At 44.6% G+C, this 24,857-nt stretch overlaps 2 protein-coding genes across 2 annotated transcripts; one reads left to right on the forward strand and one right to left on the reverse strand.

The window, feature by feature from the left end:
• LOC8070075 (cell division control protein 48 homolog D) lies at positions 12,783 to 15,632 on the reverse strand. The gene has a single exon (XM_002445436.2). The coding sequence runs from the start codon at positions 15,257 to 15,259 to the stop codon at positions 12,881 to 12,883; it is 2,379 nt and encodes a 792-aa protein (XP_002445481.1). The 5' UTR covers positions 15,260 to 15,632; the 3' UTR covers positions 12,783 to 12,880.
• Positions 17,028 to 21,563, forward strand: LOC8073547 (BRCT domain-containing protein At4g02110). Its single transcript, XM_002444281.2, has 7 exons — positions 17,028 to 17,319; positions 17,434 to 17,567; positions 17,931 to 18,123; positions 19,092 to 19,226; positions 19,763 to 20,368; positions 20,767 to 20,943; positions 21,034 to 21,563. Exons 1-7 carry the CDS (start codon positions 17,182 to 17,184, stop codon positions 21,205 to 21,207), a joined length of 1,557 nt encoding a protein of 518 aa, XP_002444326.1. The 5' UTR covers positions 17,028 to 17,181; the 3' UTR covers positions 21,208 to 21,563.

Below are 24,857 nucleotides of genomic sequence, written 5' to 3' on the forward strand. Positions count from 1 at the left end.
GTTTTTATTATTCTTTTCATTTTTTAAATTGTTTATCCTAATTTTTTTTCTTTTCTTTTTATTTTTTTTCTTTCCTTTTCTTATTATTTTTCTTTCCTTGCTTCAATTTATTTTTTTTTTGTTTCATGTGATTTTTTTACGTTTTCATATTTCTTTTTTTTTGTTTACTTCATTTAAATTTGTTTTTATGTTTATTCTTTTTTCTCTCTTTTTTTCTCTTTTTACTTAATGTTTTCTATAGTTTTTTCTTTTCATTTATTTTATATTTTCATGCTTCACTATTTTTTTTGTTTTATGTTTTTTTATTACTCTTTTAACTTTTTATATTTTATGTTTCTTTTTTTCTTATTATTTTGATGCTCGCACGTTGTGCATGTAATGTTCTTTGTTCTTTGTTTTAATGGAAGTTTAATTTCATTTGCATTAAATAAGTTATCATATACATATTATTGATAACATGATTGTGTATTTAAGAAGAGAAAGACGCAATTACTAACTGTAACGTCCCGCCTCCACGAGACCGGGCCCGCTTACATCTGGCAGCTTTTCTAGGACATAGTCAGTCCCCACAGACCAACACTTCGTCTTTTCTGCACACTTTGTCCTCACTCGCGCGCACCCGGAAAGTACTTCCCGGTCGGAAGACCATCCCTAAATTACATTATATTTTTTTTCTTTTCTTTTTATTTTTTTTTCTTTCCTTTTCTTATTATTTTTCTTTCCTTGCTTCAATTTATTTTTTTTGTTTCATGTGATTTTTTTACGTTTTCATATTTCTTTTTTTTTGTTTACTTCATTTAAATTTGTTTTTATGTTTATTCTTTTTTCTCTCTTTTTTTCTCTTTTTACTTAATGTTTTCTATAGTTTTTTCTTTTCATTTATTTTATATTTTCATGCTTCACTATTTTTTTTGTTTTATGTTTTTTTATTACTCTTTTAACTTTTTATATTTTATGTTTCTTTTTTTCTTATTATTTTGATGCTCGCATGTTGTGCATGTAATGTTCTTTGTTTCTTTACTAATAATTATATTTTCTTTCATCTATGTATTTTATTTATTATTTTTATGATGCTGTGTTTTTGGTGTTTTATGTAGTTGACATGTGATTTTTATGTTTTTTTTATGTTCACATGTTATACATGTGATTTTTTTTATATTCAAGTGGTATACATATAATATAATGTATTTTTCAATATTTACATAATATATATGTCATGTTCTCATAGCATAAACAAGATGTTCTATGGTGTTTTTTTATGTTCACATAGTAAACATATAATACTCTGGTATGTATTTAGTAATGTTCACGTAGTATATATGCAATGTTCTATATTGTATTTAGTAATGTTCTACGATATATCTAGTAATGTTCACTTAAAATACATTTTATTTTCTATGATGTATTTAGTAATGTTCACATAATATATGTGATGTTCTATATTGTATTTAGTAATGTTTTATGATATACTTAGTGATGTTCACTTACTAGTTACTACACATATGTTGTTATGTGATGTATTTTATTGGGGTTCACATAATATATATGTGATGTTCTATAACGCATTAAATGGTGTTCTATAGTATATTTTTAGGATGTTTAAAAGCATCTATGTGATATTCTTTTAATTTTTTTTCTATAACATATGTTTTATTTTTTGTCTTATGTTTTTGCTCTAGATTTTATTATTTTTATTTATGTTATTATATATTTATTTTTATGTATATTATAATACCAATTTTATGAACGAACACTCTTCTTACAAAGATAGAACATTATTTTTTTAAACTTAGAACATCATCTCTGATAAATAAAAGAAAATATTCTATCTTTATAAAATAAATGTTCATTAAGAAAGTTATCTAAATATATTCATGTGAGATCTTGTTTTGAAGGATTTATTGCAAGGAACTCGATGGTCAAATCGAAATTTCATGTTAATATTTGGTTTAGTAGTTATGACCTTTTTTGTTTTGTTAAAAATCGCATGCATGAGGTGAAAGATGAATTAAATGTGGTGGGCCAGCTAGACATAACAACTTTAGCCTATATGCACGCTACCTCTGTCTACCCGTAGGCTACCTCTGCCACCTGCCAATAAAATTTGCATGTGATACAAGCGGCGGAAAAAATAGGCAGGAAGCTGCCGGACGGTGACTCTGGTCTGAATGGGCGGACTGTAGCAGCCCCCCTTGTTTGCGTCGTAGAACAAGGATTTTGCTTCTGGCGAAAGGCTAGTCGCCGCCTTTCCATTGCTTTTCACACCTTGCCCAAAACTCGCCACAGAATATTTAGGCCGTTAAGACTAGTTTTAATGGAAGTTTAATTTCATTTGCATTAAATAAGTTATTATATAGATATTATTGATAACATGATTGTGTATTTAAGAAGAGAAAGACGCAATTACTAACTGTAACGTCCCGCCTCCACGAGACCGGGCCCGCTTACATCTGGCAGCTTTTCTAGGACATAGTCAGTCCCCACAGACCAACACTTCGTCTTTTCTGCACACTTTGTCCTCACTCGCGCGCACCCGGGAAGTACTTCCCGGTCGGAAGACCATCCCTAAATTGCTCTAGGCCAAGCACGCTTAACTTTAGAGTTCTTTCGAGATGGGTTTCCAGAAAAGAAGTTGCAACTTGTTGGTATGAGTCTCCTATTAATCATATTAAGCCCTGGGCCGGGTGTTACATCCTCACCCCCTTAAGAGATCGACGTCCTTGTCGATCAACCCCAAGCTAGGAACGTCCCATCTTGGCCACGTCCGTGCATCCAGTGCCAGCGCATGTGCCATGCTGTGCGACCACTCCGGGTACACACCAGGCATGCACACCATGCCTGCGCAACTGCGACACACGCGCCCGTGAAACCGCGAGAGTCGGCTCTGATACCATTTTGTAACGTCCCGCCTCCACGAGACCGGACCCGCTTACATCTGGCAGCTTTTTTAGGACATAGTCAGTCCAACACTTTGTCCTCACTCGCGTGCACCGAGAAGTACTTCCCGGTCGGTCACCCATCCTTAAATTGCTCTAGGCCAAGCACGCTTAACTTTAGAGTTCTTTTGAGATGGGCTTCCAGAAAAAAATTACAACTTATTGGTATGAGTCTCCTATTAATCCTATTAAGCCCTGGGCCGGGTGTTACACTAACTCTCTCTGAGTCTTGGTTTAAATGCTTTTAAAATCATAGTATGAAACTCTTTATTGAGAGTGAGTGTTTTATCTCAGTTTCATTTTATTTCGTACATAATAGTTTTGGAAATAATGCTATGAAACTCACACGTAGCCGCAATGCAAGTATATAAATATGTTAGTCTTAGACCAGCCCCAATACGTTACATGATCTATATCAAAGTCGTTGTCATCAACACAACCTACAATTGTGCAGTTGACGAGTTTTAAAATTTAAAAATATAGTCCCAAATATTTATTTTCAAACTCTTAGATTTTTCTTTTTTGATATCAAACTATCTCAAGCGGAGATACCCGTGTTTTGCCACAAATGACTGAAAACAATACCAATCCAATTTGTTCATGCATTGCTTGGAGTTCAAAAATCTAATTTCTCTCTAGGGTAAAAATAGAAACCTTACAGTCCGTTGAACCATGCATATGCACACGTTGTTTCCTTGTTGGAGGCAATGTTTTGTAAAACCTTTCTCACGGTCCAGGTGTTGCTATGGTGTTGGACGGATGAAGATTGAGTTATGTGTCGTAGTTTGCACAAATGGTGTAGGATGCCAAGTCACTTTTGTCTATTTATTTTTCCTCTTGGGTCGTATGTATCCTAACTATGTGGATATCAGAATTGATATTAGGATGATTGTATTAGTTTGATGTAACTGTTTAAGATTAATAAAACTTTCATTACCGAAAGGAAGCTAGAAGCTGCTACAGAAGGCATGGCAAAGCACAGTTACAACAGCTATGTCTTTGTGCATGTTTACATAGGCACGGGTTATTACTAATATCATATAATTACTTAATTAGGAAAAAAGTAGTTTAGGTTTCACCACTTCTATGATGACTTTCTGAATGATGGATCCGAAATTTATTTATATTTAACAAACATAAACCTAAATAAAATTTATTTAAATAAGTTATATATGATTCAATGATTATAAAAAAATTACTACAATTCAATCATACAATAATTAGTCCACCATAAAAATTTCATCACAATTGGACCATAGAAATTGGAGTTATGAATGTCGGGCAAGAAGGCCCCTACGTCCAGTGTGCAACGCTGCTCATGTTGCTCTTGCAAGAAAGTTTGCAGTAAGGGTTACAAACGGTTTGAGAGAGGGAGGGGCCAAGTCTCTAGTCTGTGGCATAGTTGCGGGTGAAGTTGTTTCTCTTGTTGTGTCCTCTTCTGTGCAGGGGTCCTCCATCCCCTTTTATAGGTCAAGGGATGATATGGAGGGTACATGTTTTGCAGAAATAAAACGAGAAAGAGAAAAACAAAAAGTCTTCAGGTGGGTACTGAAACGACCTAGATTTTTCCACAAAGGGGAAAATCCACAGATTCGAATTATAATGTGATAATTCAGAAATTGAGCCATCACATTATCATATATCAGCTGTTATCATAGTCATACATCGTGAAAACAAGATTACATCACATATACTTTACAACTCTTGGTCAACAAGCCTATTACATCGTTTTTCTAGCAGAAACACACACGGGTCTTTATCAGAGTTGATGTAGCGCGTCAGGGTGAAGGCTCCTCCTTCACGGGCAATCATCAGAGTCGGCGTAGTTTATCAGCGGGCCTAGCCTTCATCTTTGAACCAAACTTGAGCGCAGGAACGAGACCACCTAATCCTTCTATTCTCCGTAGTTATCGTCATAGACCACGTTCAAAACCTGCTAAACAATTTTCAGTACGATTTGTACTGGCCACTGGCTCCCACCCTATGCTTTTGTGTAAGCTTTGTGGTAAGTGGAATGCAAAGGGTAGATCAAGAGGCCTATATATATGGCTGTAGTTTTTCCTATGCAAGTTCATCAATATTTAATAATAATAATTCATCAAGTTTTAATCTATCTCAACCACACGTCCATCCATCCATCCCATCACACACATCTCACCACACTCTCACTCTCTAGGCGGCAAGTACGACTCCCGCTCGTGCCTTGCCTCAACGGTCAACGCCGGATCCAACACAAACCCAGGGGAAGGTAGAAAGGACTCCTCTCACTAGTCAAGTGAAGCGGAAACATAGGAAAGGTCCATAGCCGAAAAGACGGCATATGTATCGATCGATCAACCAAAAACTCTGGAGAGGTTTGCACTAACCACAAGATCACCATCATCGGTGGTGCGCCCCACCTAGGCTGATGTCGGGCTGCCTTCCAACTAAGCACGATGCCACCCTACCACTCAGAACTGGGACCATACCGGAGTAGCACCGGTACGCTGAGACTGTGAGGCGTAGTACCGGGCCCCCAAAGGTCACTACGCTGTCTTAGGAGGGTGTGGGTCCTTATGCCCGTACCTCCCTACACTATCTACCAACAACCTAGTAGTAGTGGCACCGCCCTAACTGGTCGTACATCCGTCTCCTACCCATAAGAGCGAGTGGGGTGCAAGGCTTCCTACGAACCGGTTCTCAGAACATCTCAGTCCTTAGGGTGACCGAACAGGACATCTTCACGAGGGGCCAACCGATGCCCCGCTCGACAGGACATCCGATTACCCCGTGCTAAACAGCACCTCCCATCCCGGCGCTTCGTCCCACGAAGACACTCCACTCTGGGACCTCTCCCTGTCACATGTACCCGCCATAGGTATCTTTCATGGAGAACGCCCAGGTAGCGTCCTCCGGCAAGACTTGTCCCAAGACTTGTCGTAGATCCTGCTCGGTCGACTCGACCCTCACCACACACCCAAGACACACGCCAAGATCTCCCCAAATCCATTACCATCTCATTATCCATTTATTGGCACCACGTGCCTTATCCACTCACATCCAATCTCCCACATTGCATCACATCACAGATATAATGCGTAGTAGAAGCAGTAGCAAGTAGTATGCAAGCATCTAACCTAACAGCGGGTGTGCGAGGGTTATAGGTTGCAACAAGGCAATGGCTCGCAAGCATTTCTACTATGCAACCTATCATAGTTCATTTGCATAAAAGTAAAGCACTAGCATCTATAATATTGCATGTCTAATAGGATTCTACAAGGTTGGGTGGGACATGGCACCTGTTGAGTGACATTTCCAAGATCCTCAGTTCACTTGTAGTTGTACTCATCCAAGATCTTTCTTCTATCTGCATGTCCTTCCTTCAACTGGTTCCGATTCGATCGACGCTAACCGAAGCAACTACCTCGTAAACGACAATCAAGGCGAAACAATCAAACACTAGACCTAGAAAGATCGTGATAAGAGGCGACAAAACACTAAAGAACAACTATACTGAAAGAGCACCGAAAGGAAAATGGCTTAGCCCTCTCGATGGATGTCTGATCCCTGGGCTAAAAAGAAACAAGAATGGTTGTTCACTAAGTACAAGCTTGAGTCTTAGCCTAGCCGGTACTTCCCGAGTCGACTGTGTCAACCTGTACAGCTTTAATAAATGGCTTAGACCCTAACTTATCTCGAGTAAACACCACGGCTAGCGGGCTTTCGATCCAGTGTCACAGAAATCGACGGGAATCAAAAAGACTACGAGCACGAGAAGTTCTGGTCTCTCTCAATCCATACGCCATTGTAGTTAGCGAGAGCCAAGAGAGGGTGGAACAAAGAGAGAAGAAAAGGGGAGTGGTCTACTCCTTCCAATCCACTCGCCATGGTAAGAGACGAGGAATCAGAAAGAGTGACGCACAAAGAACACGAGTGCTCAAGCTACTTGTAGGGTACCACGACCTATGTACACTGAATGCACTAAGACATTCCTAGGGTTCTTAGCAGTGCGGTTGTCACTGCGAGAACCAAAGAAATGCTACGGTCGAATAGGTACAAGCATACAAGAGTTTAAGCACGAAGAACCAAAAAGGGCAAGAATAGACATGGGATTCACCTTCCTTTGATCCACTCGCCATAGCAACAGCGGAAATCGTGGAAATGGAATCAAAACACTAAGCAGGCAAAAGGGGCAAACCCACATCTTACTGGATCGATGGGGATTAAGAATAAGATAGAAGAACGAAATCACACTCTTCCAACCAACACCATAGAATGAAAAATGGTTGGTTAAAAGAGATACGACCCCACAATCTACTCCAACTCATAACACTTCACGACCTAGGTGCTTCTGAATCGGCACAAGGTCATTCCTATAGTTCCACACGATGCGATTGTCATTGCGAGAACTAGGGGAAATGCCCGGGTCTAGGTGGCATAAGCATACGAGACAGATAAGATAATCGTGTGAGAAAAATAGGTAAAGTCCGATGGTCATGGCGAGGCAAACCCGCGTCCATGAGCTTCACCTAACGAGTTGGCTTCCGACTGTCCCACAAAGGTTGTCCCCTAATTCTTATCCTACTAGACTAGGCCACATAGGTCTCAAGCGTGCAGGTAAGAACCACGTCGATGACGACAACGAGTCCACGATGGCCATGTTCGAGGGACGGGAATAGGAGCTAACAAGCGTAGCGTGACAAGTCAACTAAACATGGGGAAACGAGTGATGCTCGACATCGCGATCATGGCGGGACGTACCCACGATCGAAATGATCAAATGTACTACGATTTCCCCGACCGGCTCGAAGGCACGGTCCACAAACGACGACACACATACACACACTCAAGAACCAATGCCCAAAGAACCACAATGCCATGACCAACACAAAGACAAATTGGCGTAGCACATTTCCATAGCGACCAACAGAGATAGATAAGCAGATAGATAAATAGACCGGCACGAAGGCACGACACATGCATGGATATAGATAAATCATGTGAATGGTGTATGACATGTATGAACGATGATAGAAAGATGTACAAAAGCAAAGGGGGGGTTTTTCGTCGGCGTCGACTAGGATTCGACCTTGGTGGCGAGGATGGCAGAGGGCTTCTACAACTTGGTCGCGGCTTGCTGCAAGTGGCCGGGGTGCAAGTCGTGTTCGGTTGGTGCTGCAGCAATGGAAAAGGCACGGTCTTGGTCGGCAACGAGGTAGGCTTGGTGTCGCGGCTCGGTGGAAGGCGCAACAGGTCCGTGGCTCCCTGTGACACTGGTAACGCATGGCACGAAGGCCGGTCTCAGATAGGAGCATGACGACTACGTGAAAAAGGAAGGCGTGGGGCTTTGGTTGCTCACCGGCGACAGAGACGAGCTTGACGAGGTGGTGCCGCAGCAGCACGGCTCCATGGCGGTGCTGGTCGAGGATGAGCAGAGCAGGGGCTCAGCTGCAGCGTCGATGGAGTCCGGGTACGGACTCGAAGGCGAGGACGGGGCCGTGGACGCCGAACGGGGTCGCTGTGCTTGGTCACCGCAGCGATGTCGTGGCTACCACGCTGCTGCCGGGGTGGTGACCGCGGCGAGCACGTGGCCAAGGGCTCGGGCGACGTCGGGGTGGCGCTCAGTGCTGCGTGGCTGTGCGACGCGCATGGTCGGGGCGAGGACGGTGGGCGAAGCTCGGCGCGGAAGGCTCGACGCAGAGGGGGGGAGCTCGTGTCCTGAAGCAGGGGGCGCGACGAGGAGCTCCGTCGGGGTCGCGGCCGACGTTGTTGCTGCTCGGCGTCGTGGATGATGAGAGCGTCGTGGTGGCGGCTCGCGGCACAGCTCGGCGTCGGGGCAGGGGCTTCGAGGTCGCCGGGCGAGGGTGGCACCGTGGGCGCGGCCGATGCCGAGGTGCGCGCGTCGACCTAGGGACTCGGAGCAGGGGTGCGTCGAGGACGTGGCGCTCGGCCTTGGCTCGACGGAGCGGCTTCGGTGTCATCATGACGGACGGGGCCGGGTCGGTGGCGTAGAGTGACCGCGGCGACTCCCGCAGTGGTGAGGCAGGGGCAGGAGGTGGCGAGCGGCTTCGCTGGGGAAGGAGACGGCGGCGGCTGGGAAGGGTACGCGGAGAAGGGAGGCGCTGCTCACGGCTTTTATAGGGGCGGCGCCTAGGGTTAGGGATGCTGCGGCCATCCTCGGCGTCCATGTCGAGGACGGGACACGCGGCACGGATCACGGGGTGGGCACGGACGCCCAGGGCGCAAGACGTGGCCTCCCGATTCGGAGCAGTGGCGGCGGCTGCGGTCCGGGATGGGTAGGGGCGCACTAGGGTTAGGCGTTGTGGCGGCTTGGGCCGAGAGGCCAGCTGGGAAACGCGCGCGAGGGCCGGGGCAGGTAGCTGGGCCGCGCGGGGTGCCGGGGCCAACTGGGCCGCAGAAGGGAAGGGTGGCTGGTTGGGCCAGAGCATGAGCTGGGCTGGCGAGTTGGAGGGAGAGGAGGGGGAAAGGGATCCTGGCCCAAGAGAAGAAGGAAGGTTTTTCCATTTTTGGATTAAACACAAAGGAATGACACAATAGGAGATGGAGAAAGATTCAAAAAGGGATCGGATAAAATCCAATGGAGTTTATAGAATCACTCCAACGGGAAAGTTGAAAGGGAATTCTCGCTATAGATTTGTGTACTCCAAACTCTAAACTCGACGAAAACCTAAACCGACTCAAGAACACCGACACTCTCCTGCAAGCAAATCTACATGTATGCTACGATTCGTTAGTCGGTTAGTCTCGAGTTAGACCTAAAAACTATATGCTTCACACGATTATAGGAAAAATTTTAAAAAGCTCGTATTTTTTGTTTTCGTAAAAATCTAGAATGTTACAGGTACATTGTCTTCCTATTTATGTGAAATGCGCGGCCGACCCTGGTGTGCAAGGACATCGTGGTTGTCTAATCTTGGCCTCTTCCGGGCACTGGTGCCATGCCCACGGCCATCTCTGCTTTTGTGGTCGTTGTACCGCTGAGAGATGAGAGGTGCATGACCCTGGATATGCGTAGTGAGGGGAGTAGGTGGCATACCATTGTCACTATTGTTGTAGAGGCCTGGTTGTCAGGACATAGTGGAACGATGGCCGTTGTGTTATGTAACACTGTTCTTCATGCTTCCATACACGGGGCGTAGTTGTGCTTATCAGGTCTGAGGGAGTGGGCACTGTGGCGAGGGCTCGCATGTTGTCCCAGTGGCGCCCGAAGGCGGGACATGCCTTCAAACGAGGCAGAGTCATAACCCTTGAGCGAGGTGGAGATCGCTCCAAGCTCTTAGATGTGAACGTACTAGCATCGTAGGGGTTGGGCGGGTCGAAAACTGCCACCGACGGTCAACATGCTCCCAAAATGGGGTTGGACGAGGTGGAAACTTCCCTTAGCATGGGGGATTTGATTTTGTCATGCCATTAATGCCGCTTGATTGGGTATCCTTATTATCGATACCCGACAGTAAATTATTCCAATTAATTATATAAAAATATAGATCTAAAGCTACAATAAAAACTTTGTAGTAAAACATACTATATTATATATTCACTGTATAGATCTACTCATACGGAGTCGAAATAGATTTTTCATTTTATGATTTTATTATGATTTTTAAATGTTTAGCAAAATAAATAAAAAAGAAAAAACAAAACCACCTTCGAAAGTGCTTATAACGGAGACAAGGATAAACGGTTTTAAAAGTTGAACGAGGTGTTTTGCCCGATTTTAGAGTTCAAAGTGGACTTTCGCGAAAGTTAATGTAGGCAATATGGACTTTTTCAAACAAAAAAACTAGAAAATCTGGCAAATGTCTTTCCTTAATAAAAAAATATTAACAGAAGTATTTTTTTCTCCAGCAGATGGATACTCGACTTTGAGGAGAACTACAAGGTGACTCTATGGTGTTTGAGAAGAAATTTAATTTCTGATCTTGCTGTTGTAAATTGTAATCCGCTGTGGTTCTACCGAAACATCAGGCTGCTAACACAAAAAGTAAGACGATTGTGTAGCAACACTCTTGATTACTATTACGTGCATGCACGGAGCCACTGAGTCGGTGGAGTTTCTAGTGCTTTTCTTTCAATTTTAAACACAAATATATAAGGTAGAGTGAGCTGAGACCTTTATTTTTTATGACATATTTTGTGAATTTTATCCTCGATTGATGTTTTCAATATAAAACTACTTCAAGCTATTATATTTTTTTCTATTTTGAGAGGTTATAGTAAAGCTAAGTTGATGTAGCACTTTTGTTTAGCCTCTCTAATTTTTTTCTAGCTTCGTCCCTGTGGATGGAAAACTGATGAAATCATCTCATTCCAGATTGCTATTATTTAATTCTCAATGAACCGAAAGAAAATCGACGGTCAATACAGTTTGAACACTTTTACACGTTGAGGCACAATGTTCATTGTACTAGTACATAGTATGTGTTTTCATTAAGGATGGAGACGGTGTTCCAAATGGGTACCTGTGGTTCTTTTCTAGTGTAATTAAATGGATTAAATAAAAAATAAGAGAAATAATTATCCATTTAGTTTATTAAATTATACTAGAGAATAAGCGTGAGTATTATTTGGAGGGTCATCCCAATGCTTAGTTTTCATACAGCTCTTGGCATCGCTGAATATCAGTGGAGGTGCATGTTTGAGAGGAGATCGTAAATTTGGGAACAGTTAGTTTATTATATATTCCCTCTGTCCCAAAATAACTATCATTTACACTTCTTAAAAAACAATTTTGACTAAACATATATTAAAAAATATTAATATTTATGGTATATACTAATATCATTGGAAAGATCGTTGAATCTAATTTTTTAAATTTTATTTATTCAAAGACACAAATATTGCATATATTTTATACAAATTGAGTCAAATTTGTAGCACAAAAATCGAAAACAACTATTAATTTAGGACAGAGGGAGTATATGTTACTGGAGTCCATGAGGAATTAAAAGAATGAGCAAATCCTTAATGAAAGCATACATACAAAGAGCAAGGATGGACAGGTTAGAGCAACTCCAAAAGACCCTTTATATATAGTACTTTATAATTTAGAGAAATAGAGATTTTGATAAAAAAAATACTTCAACGATCTCTTCAATGGCCGAGCAATGGGTTCAGGCCGACGCCAATCACCTTGCTTGTCTACTGCGTAATAGGCTGAGGCTAGTGTGGTGTCGGGGACCATGAGCTCATTGTAAACCTTTATACCGTCTCCATGTCGTAATTAAATTTTTCTCTCTTAATACAAAAACACATTGCGTGATCGAGAAAAAACAATATTTTTAATTAGATCTTCAAATATAGACATAATTTCATTGCAAATTCTTTAGAGAGAGATTTTTTATTCAAATAATTTTCTCAATAATGATTTACAGCCTAAATTTTAGAAAGACTTTTTTTTAACAATTTAGAAAGACTCTTGAGATGCACTTACGCAACTCATTTATTAGTATTTTTTCTTGCTTTGTCTAGTTACTTCCACCGTCTCAAAGTAAATTAACTACTTTTATTTTTAAATTATTTTTAAAATTTATCTAACTTTATAGAAAAAAAATTAAATATTTATGATACAGACAATGATATTCTTTTAAGTTGGTTAAGCTTCAGAAGGCTTGGCGCCTTGGCGGAGAAAATCAGACAAAGGCCCTTTGGTTCCACCAATTAAATTTTAGTTAGCTAAACTTTAGTCACTTTAGTAGCTAAAGTTCCAAACACATTAATTAAAAGAAACTAAAATAGTTTAGTTCCATTAGTTACCCAAGAGTAGCTAAAATAATTTTAGCTAGCTAAAATTTAGCAGGAACCAAACAGGTCCAAAAACTCAAAACACATCACGAAGATGAAACATTTACAAGTTTTACAAAAGTATTACCCATATAAACCACAAAAACAAAGTATATCTAGCTTCATTAAAGGCTGCTCCCAGCCTCCGACTCTATATATGATTAGTACAGCAAGCTGTCGTCGTCGTCTTCCATCTCTGTGATCAGCGGCTCCTTCCCCATCGGGGCAGCAATGATGGGCTCGTCCTCGAAGCCAGCCCCGCCCTTGAGCCGCTTCGCCAAGAAGTCGTACTTCATCACGTCCAGGTCGCTGACGCTCCGCCTGGCATGCTTCAGGGCTTCCGTGAAGTGCCCTATTCCCATCTCCGCACCGCGCATGGCCGCGGCCTTGCCCACCTTGAGGCTCCGCTGGATCACGTCGCGCACCGCCAGCTTGCACGCGCGCTGGCAGATCTCCGCGATGTCGGCGCCGCTGAACCCGGCCGTGAGGCGCGCCAGCGCCGGCAGGTGGACGCGGCGGGAGACGGGGGACCGCCGCAGGCACGACTTGAAGATCTGCAGCCGCGAGGGCTCGTCGGGCAGCGGGATGTAGATGAGCTGGTCCAGCCGCCCCGGCCGGAGCATCGCCGGGTCGATGATGTCGGGGCGGTTGGTGGCGCCGATGACGAACACCGTCTTCTTCGCGTTGATGCCGTCCATCTCCGTGAGCAGCTGGTTGAGCACGCGGTCGGACGTGCCGCCCACGTCGCCCACGCTGTTGCCGCGCTTCACGGCGATGGAGTCGAGCTCGTCGAAGAAGAGGATGCTCGGCGCCGCCGAGCGCGCCTTGTCGAACAGGTCGCGGACGTTGGACTCGCTCTCGCCGTACCACATGGTGAGCAGCTCGGGCCCCTTGACGCTGATGAAGTTGGCCTTGCACTCCTTGGCGATGGCCTTGGCCAGCATCGTCTTGCCGCAGCCCGGGGGCCCGTAGAAGAGCACGCCGCGCGACGGCGACATGCCAAACATCTCGAACATCTCCGGGTGCTCCACCGGGTACTGCACCGTCTCCTGGAGCTCCAGCTTGACGTCCTCCAGGCCGCCGATGTCGTCCCACGAGACCTTGGGCACCTCCACCAGCCCTCTCTCGCGCAGCGCCGACGGCTTGGTCACCTCCTTGGCGTGCTTGAGGTGCTCGTTGCACACGCGCAGCGAGTTGAGCACGTCCACGTCGATAGTCTCCTCCTCCACGTCGATCACGTCCATCTTCTCGCGGATCAACTGCAGGGCCGCCTCGGAGCAGAGCGCCGCGAGGTCGGCGCCGACGAAGCCGTGCGTGTCCTTGCCGATGCGCTCGAGGTCCACGTCCTCGGCGAGCGGCATGTCCTTGCTGTGGATGCGGAGGATCTCGAGGCGGCCGACCTCGTCGGGCACGCCGATGTCAAGCTCCCTGTCGAAGCGGCCAAAGCGCCGGAGCGCCGGATCCAGGCTGTTGGGGCGGTTGGTGGCGCCGATGACCACGACCTGCGCGCGCGGCCGGAGACCGTCCATGAGCGTGAGAAGCTGCGAGACCACGCGGCGCTCCACCTCGCCGTGCGTCTTGTCGCGGTTGGGGGCGATGGCGTCGATCTCGTCCATGAAAATAATGGAAGGCGCCGACTTTTCCGCGTCCTCGAAAACATTGCGCAGGTTGGCCTCGCTCTGTCCGGCCATCATGGACATGATCTCCGGGCCGTTGACGACCAAGAAGTGGGCGCCGGACTCCGACGCGATGGCGCGCGCCAGGAGCGTCTTGCCGGTGCCGGGCGGGCCGTAGAGCAGGATCCCCTTGGGCGGCTTGACGCCGAGCGTCTGGAACAGCTTGGGGTGGCGCAGCGGCAGCTCGACCAGCTCGCGGATCTGGGCCAGCTGCTTGCGGACGCCGCCCACGTCGTCGTAGCCAGGGCCGTCCAGCCGCTCCTCGTCCTCCCGCTTGACCGGCTGGTCGCTGCAGAAGATGGCCGTGTCCGGGCGGACGAGGACGCGGTCGGCGGGCTCCGTGTCGACGACCTTGAACTCGACGGCGTGCATGTTGCCGCGCACGATGAAGCGGTCGCCCTTGCACACCGGCCGCAGCGCGTCGTTGCCGAAGTAGGGCTTCAGGTACGCGTCGAAGAGGTCGCCGGAGATGCCGGTGATGGTGTCCTCGAACGGCGCGATCTGGACGCGCGTGCCGGTCGGGACCTCGTCGAGACGCTTGACGGTGACGATGTCCCCGAGGTGGACGCGGATGTTGCTGCGCACGACGCGGTTCAGGCGCACCCTGGCGTCGGGACAGGAGGCGTCGAACACGGCGTAGCAGACGGTCTCCTTGCGGCGCTTGCCGCGGAGCAGCACGAGGTCGCCGGTGAAGATCTCGAGCTGGAACGCGGTGGCGGGGCTGAGCGCCACCATGGAGTTGTCGATGGCCACCTCGCCCTCGCCGTCATCCGCCAGGAGGCGGTTCGGCGCCTTCTTGCGCTCTAGGATCGCCGTGCTAAAATCTTTCTTGCCGTCGGCGTCCATCATGCTGCTGCTCGACATGGTACGTAGATCGATCTAGTTTCGGCGACGAGATCGATCTAGTTTATATATAGTAGATAGACCACGAGACCGGTTTCCCTGCCTCGACGGCCTAGGGTTTATTAGGTCGCGGTTACAACTCTAACTCGTTTACGAGTTAGGACTCCTCCGGCAATTTGGACGGATTTTTTGTTTTCCGAACCACATTTTCATAGCGTGGCCGCTGTGGCTGCCATGCGCCATCGTCCTCAAACATCGTGCACTACTACTTTTCTTTTGCCGTGTGTTTGATAAAGGGATGGGAATACAGTTTTTCTGCCGCATGTGCCCCCACTTCTTCCATCACTGGATTCGTATTGAGAAATGTGTAAACACATTCGTATTGAGATGCGTATTTGCACACTTCTCAATGTGAATCTAGAGAATGAGAGCATATATGTCCTTAAAGGCAAAAATAACTTTACCAAAGGGATGGTGATGGACGGGACGACTGTGTTTTGCTGCGAGTTGTGATGGAAATTGGGGTGGCACTTGCACTATCCTCTAATAGAAATATTCGTGCGAGATACGGAGCAAGCACGACTTGTCCCTCCAATTTGAGCAGACTGAGTCCTCCATCTTCTTCTGTGAGTCGTTACCAACTAAAGACGTACATGAGCTATAACCATGTCACGCAATCAAGGCTTGGCAATAGGGAGCTTCATCCTAGCTACGCCCGCACCAGCGATGCAAAAGCTCTAGCCCAGCCATACACGCACCCCCACGACGGCCTGACCGTGCCCACACCCCCTATGGTGAGCTTTGGTTCGACCACACCTACGACCTCTGCCTTAACATACCCGCAATGCTTAGGTCCTCAGGCGGGACCATCCCGTGCCGGCGAGCTCATCCCACGACTACTCTGCACCCCACACTGGCGAGCTCTGTCCTACCCACACCCTTGCAGGTGAGCTCCTTCCTAAGCACGCCCGTGCCAACGAGCTTCACTGGTTAAGTCGTGCGTTGATGAGCCCAAGGCCACTGTGTTTTGTCGATCTAGAAAAAAAAACCCTGTAGTATAGGCGGAGGAGCAGGAAAATGCCTATTTTGTAGAGGCAAAAGAACATACCTCACTTGCGCATGCCTCATCCCACTATTCAATGATCCCAAACCAAACATAGAACAAGGGACAGTTCTATTCCAGCAACTAAACATAAGATTGATTCATAGTATACAAATGTATTGTCCATGGTGACCTTTCACCTTTAATCCTTCAATTTCAGCCGTGTTCTAGCCGTGTAACTTCGAAACTTTTTTCTTTTAGATAAAGGGTGTAACTTTGACACTTATATGATCAGTGTTCGTTTCATAAGCTTAGGCTCTATTTTGTTTGAGTTGTAGCTTTTACACTTTTGGTTTAAAAACTGGCTCTCTGATTTTTCATTTTTGGTTGTTGAATTTTTGCTATTAGCTTTTATAACAATTTTTTAGCTTGTCAACACATTGCACTCCAGAAAAAAACTTCTCAAAATGTGCTCTTCAAGTCAATAGATAGAAACGAAATTTTTATTATTTTTGAGGCGGCGGAGTACTCTGTATGCAGGCCAGAAATAACATTTGGTTGTTTGAGACTTGCTATTGTTCGAGAAACGATATTTTTTTTCTTTTTGATTTTTGATTTGAGGCGGCGTGCAGACTCAAGGCCCGTTATCGTTACGTCATGCTCCGGCCTGCCTCTGCCTGTAAATCCAACAGCGGCCCATCAAATGTTTATTTCAACAACCGCCGCGGGACACCCAAAAATTTTGAAACAAAAGGGAGGGAAACACAAAAGGCGAAACGGGGTTTTCAAAGCCTCCAGATCCGCCACCGCCGCCGTGATCCGCCATCCGCCTCCGTTCGCCGTCCCCCGCTTGCCCTGGTAGTGTTTTTTCGTGCTTCTGGTTCACTCCCCGGCGGATTCCATGCCGATCGACGGGATGAGGTCCGTGGTCGCGACGGTGAGCGGCTACCACGGCGAGGAGCGGCACAGGCTCGTGAACCTCATCGCGGAGACCGGCGCCAGCTACGTAGGATCCATGAGCAGGTCCATCACCCACCTGGTAAGCCACTTCCCATCGCCTCGCCTCGCCTGCTGGCTGGGCATCGAGTTTTAGTTGGTTGATTTGATTCCACGCGATGAGAAACTCGATCTGGTGCGCGCTACTTGCGGGCAGGTGTGCTGGAGGCTCGAGGGGAAGAAGTACGACATCGCAAGGAAGCTGGGGACTCGCGTCGTCAGCCACCGGTGGTTCATGGAGTGTCTCAGCGAGGGGAGGCGCCTCCCAGAGGACCCCTACTTGATGGTAAGGTAGGGGCGATTTTTCTTCAACTATTTTGAAATTGTGATATGATTAGACAAGTACTCTGTTGCTGTTTCACTTGTGCGAATCCATATACAAAATGTGAAAGTGGAAAGAGCAATTATGTTTCCACAGATATGCTGCCTTGATAGAACGAAATTGCTGTGGACAGTTCTAATCCATCTCACGTTTTGTTCTTAGATTAGTGTCAACATGTTGACAGTATTCCTTGTATAAAACCTTATCTTTCCTTTGGATTAATAGTTGCTAAGAAGTAGCGACAGTCCCTGTAAATACAAGTCAGATACCATCTTATTCTGTAAAAATGTTGGCTACTTACTCAGAAACGTTCATTTCTGCCTGGTACACAGTGGTGAAGAAGCAGGGCCAGTCCCAGAGCTGCCTGCTCGTTCCCGTACACAACGCAAGAAAAATGCCATAATGGAGGACAGGATTTTCCAAGAGTTACCTGATGATTTCTGGGACACTCCTCCAGCCAGAGCCAGCTATAAAGTTAAGCTTGATGATTCTGATTCTGATTTTGAGTCTGCCCTGCTAAAAGAAGTAAGAATCATAACCTTCATTTCATTTGTTTTCCTGCATCCAGGCCCATGATGTTGTATTGTCTAATCCAATGCAAAATTCATCATGTTTCTTATATCTCCATTCTACTGCTTTAATGTTATGTCTAGCATATGTGTAATATTGCCCAATCATGGTTAAGCTAGACTGTTGCATTAGAAATGATTCTGCAGGTATATCAGGGTGACAGTTATTGTGTATTAGAATATGACCTTCCATCTATGCGTAAAACATGGCTGCTGGCTGGTAGAGCCTATAAGTCTGATTATATCCGATAATTGGTAGTTTATCAGCCAGTAATTCAAATTTATGGATGAAATTTGACTGAAAATGGGGAAAACATGAGTTTGACATTTTTTTTTTCAATTTAAGTCTGATATATTGGTATGTATAGTTTATAGGACCTCGCGACATATTGCTGACACGCTGATAGAATTAACGCTACACATATCTAAAGCTTAATATAAAGATATGTAGCTCTCTTACGTGTCTGATAAAAATATCTAGGCTTTGATTTGAATTGTCAAACATTTACGTTATATGTACCCCCAACTACATACCCAAGGCTAGGGGTGCAAAGGGGTAACCTTTAGGTGCACCTCCAAACCTCTTTAGTTCAAATATTTGTACTACTTCTTAATTTTTTTGGAGAAGTAGTATAAATATTTGAACTAAAGAGGTTTAGAGGTGCACCTAAACATCACTCATTTGCACCCCTACCCAAGGCCTGAACATAAAGTTTGTTTCCCAAAAAATCTCAAAAGTGCACTGGACCTGTATTTATTCTTCATTTTAAAATTATGTCATTTTTACTTTTTTACCCTTTCATAGTTTCATGTAGCAGTTGATAATCAAATGTGTGTTTCAGCTTGAACTTACTTTTCCAAAAATAACAATATGTATTGATCTATCTGTTTTCTGATGGAGCTTGGTTGACCTGTTGACTTCAGAATTCTGCTCTTGATGAGGATTCTAAGAAAAATCATTCATCAGACGTTAAGAAAAGAAGAAAGCGTATGAAGCATGCTAATACATCAATGGACAGAGATGTCTTAAATCTGCAGGATAATGTGTCAAGTGCCATGGTAATATTTATATGCAAGTTCATATTTACCAATCCCTTCTTTTGTTGAACTATATATAGCCTAGAAACTTTATGTGTCCTCTGCTTACTCCTGAGATATCTTAATTTGTTTATGAACCTCAGTATTTGCTGACCCTGAATCCTGATCACGCTCCCTTCAAAAGGTTCATTTTTTTGGTGCTCGATTTTGTTTAACAATTATATTTGATAAACAAACAACGCGGTTGCTGATAGCTTAATCACATGAAGTAAAGGGTTCAGTACCTTCTGTACAGCTGCTTAAGGATTCGATGCACTGCCTCTTTATGGTGATAAATATTGTTTTATTTATGGAGGCAACATTAATTATTGTTTGCGCATTGTCCATGTTGGAGATTACAAAATCAATGTTGCAACTGCCACATCTCATGTAGCTTACACCTGTTTGGGTAATATAGGTTTTGATGAATAAATGTGCACAGATTGCTTCTTTTTTAACTTTTACTTGTTATCACATTTTTATTTGCAATCTTATGGACGTATCAAATGACAATGCAGGCAAGACAGTGCCTTCATGTGTCAAGTCATACAATGTCCCAGAGCACATCGAAGCAGAAGGGAAACTTGTCACGCTTTCTTCACAATGAAATTCCTATCAGGATGGGAGAAAGGAATGATCTTACTGAAAACTTTGAAAATGATAGTTTGTCTGACAGCTTCAGTGAACCTCAAACTTCAGATATTCTGTGTATAGAAGCTCAAAGAAAATTCACCAAGACAAGTGCACCATCATCATCACTTCGACAAAGTGCTCTGGATTCTCTATATGAATTTGGTGAAACTAGTAGGGATGTACCAGCAGGAAGAAAAGAACCAGACAACGTTGAATTAAGGGAGAGTTCAAGAAGCTTACTTCCATTTGATTTGTCAGGACAGGAACCAGCTTTCTGCACTCAGGAGCAAGTAGATAAATGTAGCCTTGGCACTCTAGCTGGTGATGAAATGGGATATGATAAAAAACCCATGGAAAAATCATCTAATTTAGAAAGGCAACCTGAATTATCATGTGTCATATGCTGGACAGATTTTTCTTCTACAAGGGGCATCTTACCATGTGGACACAGATTCTGCTATTCATGCATTCAAGGATGGGCAGATTGTCTGGTATGTATCAGTTTGATTCTTGTTTCTTAACCTTTGTATATATTATATTCTTCATTCATGTACTCAATGTTTTGGAGATATATCTGTTTCCCTACTAGAACCCACTTGCCTTCTTGAACCTGGTTTGGTTCAGACTAAGACACTTGAGAATGTACTAATGCAGATTCGAGATAGCTTTATGCCATAAATGAAAGAAATGATACCAACTCATAACATATAGAGTAGGAAACATTGGTACAAAATCAATAAGAAAGAAACCCAATTAATACATTCCATCCAATTAATGGCAAGTCTTGTGCCAAAGGGATTAGCAATAACCTCATTTTGAGTTTTTTTTTCCATCACCAATAATGTTCAACAAGAAATGGTCATTCTTAGAGCTGGATCCTGCATTTCAGGCTTCTAGTGGTAAAGTCTCAACATGTCCACTTTGCAAAGCCAGTTTCATATATATCAGTAAGGTGGACGAGGCAGGCACCTCAGATCAGAAGATATACTCTCAGACCATTCCTTGTGAAGCTTCTACTGATGTTTTTGTGCTCGGCAATGAAGGCTATGATTTCTCTCGATCAACGGTGAGATCTTTTTGTTTCATGTATCCTTACTGCTTATATCAATTGGATTCACAATGCTTACCCCACCTGTAAATTGAATCTATTGTCTAGGCTGGGCAAGGAGCATGCTACCAGTGCCACTTCCGTGAGCCTGAGGAGCTTCTTCAAAGCTGTGATGTCTGCAGATTACAGTGGGTACATGCATACTGCCTCGATCCTCCGCAGACCCGTTGGACATGCATGCACTGCAGAGATCCGCGGATGCTGTTTCACCGGTATCGTTAGCCCCAATTAGGATACTCATGTCAAAATTTACCAGAGGCCCGATTGAGATTGTTGAAGGAAATTACTGTATATCAGAAGGCATGAACGCCATATCGGCTTGTCCCACTGAAGAACCAATAAGTTTGCAATGTAATTGCCAAGTTCCATTTGATGTCTATACTCTAGCATTGATTGCTGAGGGTGGATGCGAGCTTATTAAACTGGAACCTAGTGTCAATGTAGCATCCCAAAAATGTAACCTCCCAGAAAAGACGTCCATACTCTATACTGATTGCTTGGAAGACTAAGAAACAGACAATAGTTTCTCATTTGAGTGGAAAGGCTGAGTTACAAGCTATGCCTCTTGTGACAACATAGGTTACTTGGCTACGGTTAGTTGATGATTTTGGTGTTTCTGTTCATATATGCCAATTTCTTTTTTTGTCTAACAATGCCAATGCTATTAGCATGAGCTCAGGAAGCATATTGGTGTTGGTGTTGATGTCTCTTACACTCTACACAAGTGCAAAATGATGTTATTGTTGAATATAATGGGCCATTAGCCCATAATTATATTTGATGATTAATTCAAGGGTCCATAATTAATGCTATAATGAAAATAGTTTAGTACCATATTGATGATTGACCATGTGTTAACTCAACTTAAATAGGAGGCTTTTGTTAGCCCCTATGGAGAAGTTGAGGGAGGGTAAAGGGGTGCCACACGCGCGCCGCCGCCGAGCCGTGTCTTGTCGAGCGAGCGTGACGTGGCACACGAGGACCATACCAGACGTGACGTGGCACATGCATGGTGAATAAGGAAACCAGACGTGACGTGGCACATGCATGGTGAATAAGGAAAGGGAGAAAAACGGGATCTGACCGTTGTGCAATTAATGGCAATTAATTGTTGATTGATTGACCCGTTAGTGTTTGATTGCTATTAACCAGACGTTTTCTCCTAGGGCGAGCGAGCGTGACGTGGCACACGAGGACCAGACCAGACGTGACGTGGCACATGCGTGGTGAATAAGGAAAGGGAGGAAAACGAGATCTGACCGTTGTGCAATTAATGGCAATTAATTGTTGATTGATTGACCCGTTAATGGCAATTAACTGTGTTTGATTGCCATTAAGCAGACGTTTGATTGCCATTAAGCAGACGTTTTCTCCTGGGGCCTATATATTCCATACGCAGAGACACCTTCCATACCTGCGAGACACACTCAGTCCTCTCCTGTCGAGTTGCTTTCTATCCATTCCCGTCCCGAACCTCTGCGCGCACAGAGATCGGGAGAGCAGGCCTCCGGAACCCGACGCCTTGCAACGAGACACCTGCTCGGGTGTTGCGGGCAATCAGGTTTTTGGGGAGCGTCTTCCGCGACTGCTCACCGGCGAGTTCGTTGTCTTCTTCCTGGTGGACGTCCGGATCGTGATCGACTACTTCGTCTTCTTCCTGGTGGACGTTCGCGCGGATCGAGATCGACTACTGCGTCTTCGTCTTCTTCCTGGTGGACGTTCGCGGGACTGCACTGCGAACATCTTCCTGCACCGACTGTGGTCCGCTACTTCGAGCAACGCACTATGTCGACTAGTGCGAATGGAGCCGCCGGTGCCTTCGGCACTGGTCCCTCCTCTGGGTACAATCTTAAACGATTGTTTTTCACTTTCAGTATGTCTGCTGTAGTTGCAGTAGTTCTTGCAATGTTTATCTCTAATCTGAGTAGTGATAAAATTGCACACGTGCACATATATGCCACCACAATATTTTGGGTAATTTTCTGGATTAAATCAAACATTAAAATGTCTAAATTTCTAACAATCTAAAAACCTGATATTAAGCATTTTTTCTGTTAGTGGTTTTGCTGCTGCGTTAAAACCGGATGCGTTCGATGGTTCAAACTATAAGCGGTGGCGTGCGAGAATGATATTGTGGTTGACTGCTATGAGTTGCTATGACGTCGCGAAGGGGAAGCCGGAACAGTTTACTCCTGAGGAGGAGAAAACGTTCATGGCTGCTGATAACCTCTTCAGTGGCGCCGTCATAAGTGCGCTCGATAAAGTGTATGTCGACAACTATATTATTTGCACCACTGCTAAAGAATTATGGGATGCGCTTGAGGCCAAGTTCGGGGTTTCTGATGCTGGTAGCGAGCTGTACCTCATAGAACAATTGTTTGATTACAAGATGGTGGATAGCCGTTCTGTGATTGAACAAGCACATGAGATACAGACACTAGCTAAGGAACTAGAACAATTTCCTTGTGTGTTGCCTGAAAAGTTTGTGGCCGGCGGTATAATCGCTAAGCTGTCACCTTCTTGGAAGGATTTTGCTACTTCTCTAAAGCATCAGAGGAAAGAGTTTGGTCTTGCCGAACTTATGGGAACTCTTCATGTTGAGGAGAAGCCGAGGGCAAAAGATACACATGGGAAAGGCGTTGAGTCTTCTAGTGCCAATGTGGTGCAGAAGAAAAAGCAATTCGCATTCCGTAATAAGAAAAAGAACAAGCAAGAGAACAAGCAAGGAGAAAATCCAAAGCCAAAACAAACTGCGGTTTTTAAGAAGAAAAAGGCAGATGGAGGCTGCTTTGTTTGCGGTAGCGATGACCACTGGACGAGTGGTTGTCTAGACCGCAAATTTAAACGAGAAGGGAAAAAGTCAGTAAACATGGTCATTGGCGAGGCTGAAGGAGGAACATCTGGGTATGGTAATTATTTACCTACTGTTCTTTCAGTCTGTCATTCACCTGAGTGGTGGATGGATACTGGGGCTAATGTTCATGTGTGTGCTGACATCTCTTTGTTTTCTTCTTATCAGGTCGGCAACACTGGAGCCTTACTAATGGGGAACGGCTCTCATGCGCGTGTTCTTGGTGTTGGTACGGTCATTCTGAAGTTCACTTCGGGAAAGACGGTGCTGATGAAGAACGTGCAGCATGTCCCCTCCATCAAAAAGAATCTAGTTAGCGGCTCACAGCTTTGTAGAGATGGCTACAAAATAGTCTTTGAGGCCAATAAAGTTATACTTTCAAAGTTTGGAACTTTTATTGGTAAAGGTTATGATTGCGGAGGCTTGTTCCGCTTATCCATGCATGATGTGTGTAATAAAATCGTGAACCATACTGTGATTTCGAATGAGTCGAATATTTGGCATTCGCGATTTTGTCATGTTAATTATGGTTGTTTAACGCAGCTAGCAAATATGAATTTAATCCCGAAATTTAATTTAGTCAAAGGTTCTAAGTGCCATGTATGCGTGCAATCCAAGGAACCTCGCAAGCCTCACAAGGCTGCGGAGGCGAGAAACTTGGCACCATTAGAATTAATCCATTCCGATCTATGCGAGATGAATGGTGAGTTGACTAAAGGTGGTAAACGATACTTCATTACTTTTATAGACGATTGTACTAGATTTTGTCACGTGTACTTGCTTAAAACAAAGGATGAAGCATTACAATATTTTAAAGCCTATAAAGCTGAAGTAGAAAATCAACTTGAGAGGAAAATTAAACGCTTAAGGTCCGATCGTGGTGGAGAATATTTTTCAAGTGATTTTTCTGACTTCTGCGTAGAACATGGAATTATTCATGAGAGGACACCACCATACTCACCACAGTCCAATGGGATTGCCGAAAGAAAGAACCGTACTCTAACTGAGATGGTTAACGCCA

This window comes from Sorghum bicolor, chromosome 7, assembly GCF_000003195.3.
Source record: "Sorghum bicolor cultivar BTx623 chromosome 7, Sorghum_bicolor_NCBIv3, whole genome shotgun sequence".
NCBI lineage: Eukaryota > Viridiplantae > Streptophyta > Magnoliopsida > Poales > Poaceae > Sorghum > Sorghum bicolor.